Here is a 6000-nt window from a genome sequence, read left to right on the forward strand (position 1 = left end):
TAGCTGCAGTAGTACAACACGTGGTACATATCCACTTCACTGGGCATGCGTAGATCTTTATACATACATAATCATTCACAGCGCATTGAAATTCGGGTGGTTAATGTTAGCGCCACGGAAATATATACTGTTACACTTTAAAAATGAACATATATTAAAAGCAATAATTAAAAGAAAGTTAAACAACAGTAAAGAATCTGCATGTGCAACTCAAAAGAAATGAAATGAATATACATGTGATGCGTACATTGTGATTAGGTATGAAAACCAACTAATTTGCAAATTTTAGACAGTCAGGTGAAATTTATCAAAGACAAAGATATCGCGAAATAGCCTGCGTGACAGAACCGTATCTCCATTTACACATTTCTGCAGTTGATTTAATTGTGCGGGTACGTTGTATATCAGGGTTTGCATAAAGTAGTTTGTTCGATGGTGCCTTATCATCCATTTTTCCAATCCTCGTGTTACACGGGTGCTGGGTCGTTCTACGAGGGCTGACACATTTTTTAGGAATTGTATGGTTTTGTTATCTGCAAATTGTAATTGGTGTAGAAGACGGTATGCGTAAAGATTTTTGACGTTTATTATTCTGCTTTCTTGAAATACTGGTTTTGTAGGGTGCAAATAGTGAACATTGTAAATACAACGAATAGCTTTCTTTTCGAGCAGCAACAGCCTGTTAATGTTACGTTGTGTAGTCGTAGCCCATACTAAGGTGCAATAGTTTATATGCGACCGAAAAAGGGAATGATAAAGCTGGAACATAACACGAGGTGGGAACATATGACGGCATCTAAATAACACAGATAAAGCAGCAGACAATTTCTTTGCAACAAGGTTTATGTGTGAGTTCCACATCATGTGACTAGAAAATACAACACCCAAAATTTTGTGTTCCTGTACTACTTCAAGCGAGTGGGAACCTATGTTTATTTCGATGCATGACACAGATCTGTTCTTTGCAGAAAAAACAACGGCCTTTGATTTTTTTATATTGATTTGTAGGCTGTTACATAATGACCATTCGAACACTTTGGACAGAACATTATTAGCGTGTAAAAATAGGTCTGACTCGTTATCAGCAGAAACGAAGAGGCTAGTGTCGTCTGCGTATAGAACAAAATCTGTACACGTATCAATAGAAGGTAAGTCATTTACATATACATTAAATAAAAAAAGGACCCGAATGCTTCCCTGGGGTACGCCACTCAGTAATTGGCGAAATGATGACGTAGAACCATCTATATCTACGCACAGCTGTCGATCGGAGAGATATGACTGCAAAAGTGAGTGAACGACACCTCGTACGCCATATTCTTCTAGTTTTCTTAAAAGTGTGTCATGATAAAGTGAATCAAATGCTTTGCTGTAATCAATGAAGATTCCAAGAGTTAACTTTCCCGCTTCAATGTTTTTGAGAATTATTTCTTTTTGTACCAGGAGTGCAGACTCAGTCGATTTACCCTTTGTGAAACCGTGCTGGCATTCAGACATAATTTCGTGCTTCAAAAAAAAACTATGTAGTCGACATAAAATTATCTTTTCAAGGCCCTTGGAAAATATAGGTAAAATAGATATTGGTCGGTAGTTTCCGATCTTCTTTCTTTCCCCGCCTTGGAATATAACAGATACCTTGGCTCGTTTCATTTTAGCAGGAAACGTCCCTGAAGCAATCGCTAGGTTGAAGATATGGACCAAGAACGGGCAGATAATGTCGATCACATATTTTACGGGTGTTATCTGGATGTTATCGATATCAGTGGCTTTACTGTTTTTTAATGCAATGAAGGTGTTATATACTTCGGAAGAATTTGTGGGTGGAAAAAATGCCGTTTCCCGAACATTTCGTTCCAGTCTGTATGACATGTCTGTGGGAGGAGCATGGCTGATTGTTGCTGATGCATAATATTCGCTAAAATGTTCTGAGAGGGCCGTCCCTGACAATGATTTGTTATTAATGACAATTTCTTGTACTTCATTGGTCACTGAACTTGTGCCCAGTACGGAATTAATTATTTTCTACATACGATCAGGTGGGCAAGTCGATCCTGTCTGGAAAAGGTTCTCATAATATTCCTTTTTTGCTTTCTTTAGTAAAGCATTTAAACGGTTCCGTAGCTTTTTAAAGGTTATAAAGGTTGTTTAAAGGTTTAAATTGTAGTCGTTACAAGGTTTCGTCAGACATATTTGTCATTTAGTAGTCATTAGTAGTCATCACAACTCATTAGTAGTCATTTAGTCATTACTTTTCATTAATAGACATTGATAGTCATTTTTAATAAATTGTGGTATTTACAAGCAGTCGTTAGACATATTGGTCATTTCGGAGTCGTGAGTAGTCAATGCAAGCTATTTGTAGTCCTTATTAGTCATTGCTACGCATTATTAACCTGTACCAATTTCTACTATAAAGATATCATTCACTAACTGTCAGTATCAATGGATTGTCCTTCTTCAATCTGTCTTTAATTTCTCTTCATATGATGCGATGACGCTTCGGCGGACATTCCGGCGGACAGGTCTGCTGACACAGACTTCACCATAAGCCTAGAAAGGCTTTTGCCTTAATGAAGAGCTGAACATCCGCTCGAGGCGTTAGTGCAGTGCTTGGACAACATCTGCATATTTGCATCTGCATCTGCATATTTGCCAAATTAAGTACGATGATACATCTCTCTGCGATTACTCCATCGAAAAATGACATGGACTGCGGTGCATTGAGTTGTCATTGTAGCAGAGGAACAGTGAAATCTTCCATTTTCTACGTGCCATGATTTTCCTGAACTAGTTTAGAAATTAGTTCAATTTATAGAGGATTGTACGCGTAAGGCGAAGACGTGGTGTCATTCCCCACATGGGGCAAGTTGTTTGTTCATCCACGTTCATTTCCATTAATTTATACTTTCCCTAATTCAATTAGTACGTACAAGTTACTTCCCCCATGTCGTCCTTGGTGACATTGTTCGTCCCCTTCTATGATACTTAGAAATTCGAAATAGCATAAAAAGGTAAAGAACGCTAGAAATAAAAGTAAATTCAGCTGATCGATGTGCCATGTACTTCTGAACGTGGCAACACTAATGAGCCATATTGAAATCAGCATCTGCCATCGCGAAGGTTCATTGCCTGCGGCCGAGTGGTCATGTGCGGCCGAGTGGTCAATTGAAACGAATAAGAGCCCATTTCCACAATTGTGCGAGACATTAGGGTGTATATTCCTTCATATGGCTGACACATTGTGCTTGTTGAGAAATTAGAAACTACTTCTGCTTCCCCACGATTCTCGTGCGCATCAGAAAGCCTATGCGATAACAATACGTATGGAGGCCTTCACTAGAGAAAAGCTTTGCAAGAATGTGACTCGGTATTCTAAAACGTGTATTGCTGGCACGAATAAGCGTTTTCGTGGTCGATTTAACCCTTTAGTCCAGCAAGAAATCTGAAAACGCTCTTCTGACATTGACATTTTGATTGCACATCTGAATAGATTTTTTTTCAAATTTGAAATGCATATAGCATGGCTGTACTAAATTCAAAACTTGTGTCTGAAAATACGAAAGGCCAACAACCACGGCCATTGAAAAGAAATTCATGAGTTAATAGGAGTTCAGTTCCGTCTCAACTTCTTGATGCTAAAGGTGAACTTTAGAGCAAACATTTGTTGTAAAAGCCTTGTAAATGGAAAACGTCAGAGATCACGAAGAGTGGTTGTGAAAGATTGCAATGCTGCTTTCACGTAATGTATTTCAGAACACAGTGCGAAGCGAAGTCCTGTTTAATTGTGGACTGCATTGCCAGTGCGTCTTCGACCTTTTCAAACAGAAAATGCACCAGCCTGTTGGACGTTCTTTAAATGGTGCCTGCTGTAAAGTGGAGCCTGCTGTAATTTTCTTCGAAGCTTGACGAATCAATCGAATGGAAGCCGGGCAACACGTGAGCTACAGCTGCCCTTTTTTAAAACTTCGGCAAACTAACAAGGGTCTCTAGGCTATTTAGCAGCCAAATAGAGAACCCGTGATAACGTGGAACGGCTTGGACAATCGCGGCCCATTACTAGTACATAGTTAGAGCGCCCAAAGATGTGGATGAGACAGACTCGTCCTTGGCACGTATTGAAAAAAAAAATAGCAATGCGACCAGAAATACCCCGGCACTTAAAGCGTTTAAAACTTTATCGTTCATGAAATTAGAAATGCGCGTTTTGAGAGGGTCAGTAGTACCCTTGAGCTTGACAGGCTGTTTTCTCAGCGTTTTCTGAGTTGGCTATCTTACGACAAATTTGTAGTTGGGTAAAGGACAAGAGATATATAATTCGGAAATATGTTTTCGATAAGTCATCTGAACTATGAAGTAGGTGTATTGTTTGTGTGAGCAATCACGACCACCACACTCGCTTTGAAAAGACGCAATGATGCGATGGTATATTCGTAGGTCATCCTTTTCTATGTCGAATATCAACGCCTGAAACCAGCGCAACGTTTTATCATTATTACTGCCATAAAGTGAGCCAGAAAACATTATATTTAATAAGTCCAGCACACTAGAATGAAATGCGTTGAAGTGATGCATCTGGTTATTAATTACCCAGAAGTACAGCAATCTGTCTTTAATCACCTAGCTTGATGTCGGTTGTGAATATTAGGTTCATCGATTACGCAACGATATCCGTATGGCAAGGCACCTGAGGTAACCTATGGATAGGAGACCACTGTACACGTAGTTTATATTAGCCCAAACACATGAGGCATGTAAATTCTCAGTTTGACATATAATACATGCAGGAGAATCCTCAGGCAGTGTCTGTCAGGAAAAATTCAAATGTAAATATGGCTTTTCTCGGCGGTTGTATAATGGAGGAACATAGCACCGGTTCTCCAGATTTCTATCAAAGACAGATTCTCAAGGAAAAAAAAATGAGCAGCACTACTCACCTATTACATAGAACCAGAAGATTGCCTCGAGAACCACTAACAGTCTGATTGTATACAGTGGGGTCATTTTACTGGATATGTTGTGGCGTTGTTAATCATGCCTAGTAGCCACGAGGAAAGCACAGCGCGCGTAGCGCTAAACAACGCAGTCCAATTTGCTTCTGCTTTCAGTTGTCATGGATGCGTTCAATTTCATGGCGGCATAATATCCGCCGCGCAATGTGTTGGCAGAAGGTGGTTTCTTTGTGCTTGCCGCCATTTGCTGCATGAGCTGTTCTTCTCATGCCATTCTTTGTTCTTTTGGTTCCAGTGCTTCCTTTTTGCAACGGCTTCTCTTCCATTGCTGCCCGGGAGTATTGTCTAAGTAGGCGAACTACATACCAACTGGCCGATGACATTTATCCATGTAATCTACCGATCGGCAGCAGCTGCGGGGTCAACAGGCATTACCAAACAACATTTGTCACGCAACTGGCGAAGTAAAAACTTCTTGCTCAGGGTGTTCTTGCTCACTAAACACACATATATTTATGCATAGGTATGTTCATAATATATAAATATGTTCGTGTGTGTGTGTATGTTGCACATAAATTATGCATTTACACACACTTGTACAATGTAAGGCAACAGTAATACCCAAAATATCAAAAACATTTAGCGCTGTCACAATATTATGCATCACGTCAATCACAAGACGCAGAAATGGCATCCATTGTCCCACATTCAATTCCATTCAAGGAAACAGCGGTCACCCAAAAAGCGCGCCTCCTCCGAGCGCCTTTCCTTTAAGTATGAAAAATTTGTAGGTTTTCTGCATGGACGTGACTGTGGAAGTAAAACCGAATAGTAATGTTTTCCAACCCATATTAGCCACAGAAGCCCTGCCTTCAAAGGAAGGCGAGCAAAATGGGAGATCCCAATATAAAGAACACAAGTAATCAATGCAACCTTGCAGAGTCGCAATCCACATGCAGTGAACGAGTTAATGTGTCAAGCGCTCGAACGACTTCTTCAATGTGGTCGCACCTTCCCGAATGAATGACGCAGTTGTAGTGCCCCTGACAAG

The 6000-nt window shown here is 40.1% G+C and overlaps 1 protein-coding gene across 1 annotated transcript in view; it reads right to left on the reverse strand.

The window, feature by feature from the left end:
• LOC135907676 (uncharacterized) overlaps window positions 1-5145 on the reverse strand; it is a 29972-nt gene extending 24827 nt beyond the window's left edge. The window contains exon 1 of the mRNA XM_070527182.1: window positions 4935-5145. Coding sequence (XP_070383283.1) covers window positions 4935-5001 — 67 coding nt within the window. The 5' untranslated portion in view covers window positions 5002-5145. The remainder of the gene's footprint in view (window positions 1-4934) is intronic.
• Window positions 5146-6000: the final 855 nt, after the last annotated feature.

This window comes from Dermacentor albipictus, chromosome 10 (assembly GCF_038994185.2).
Source record: "Dermacentor albipictus isolate Rhodes 1998 colony chromosome 10, USDA_Dalb.pri_finalv2, whole genome shotgun sequence".
Classification (NCBI taxonomy): Eukaryota; Metazoa; Arthropoda; class Arachnida; order Ixodida; family Ixodidae; genus Dermacentor; species Dermacentor albipictus.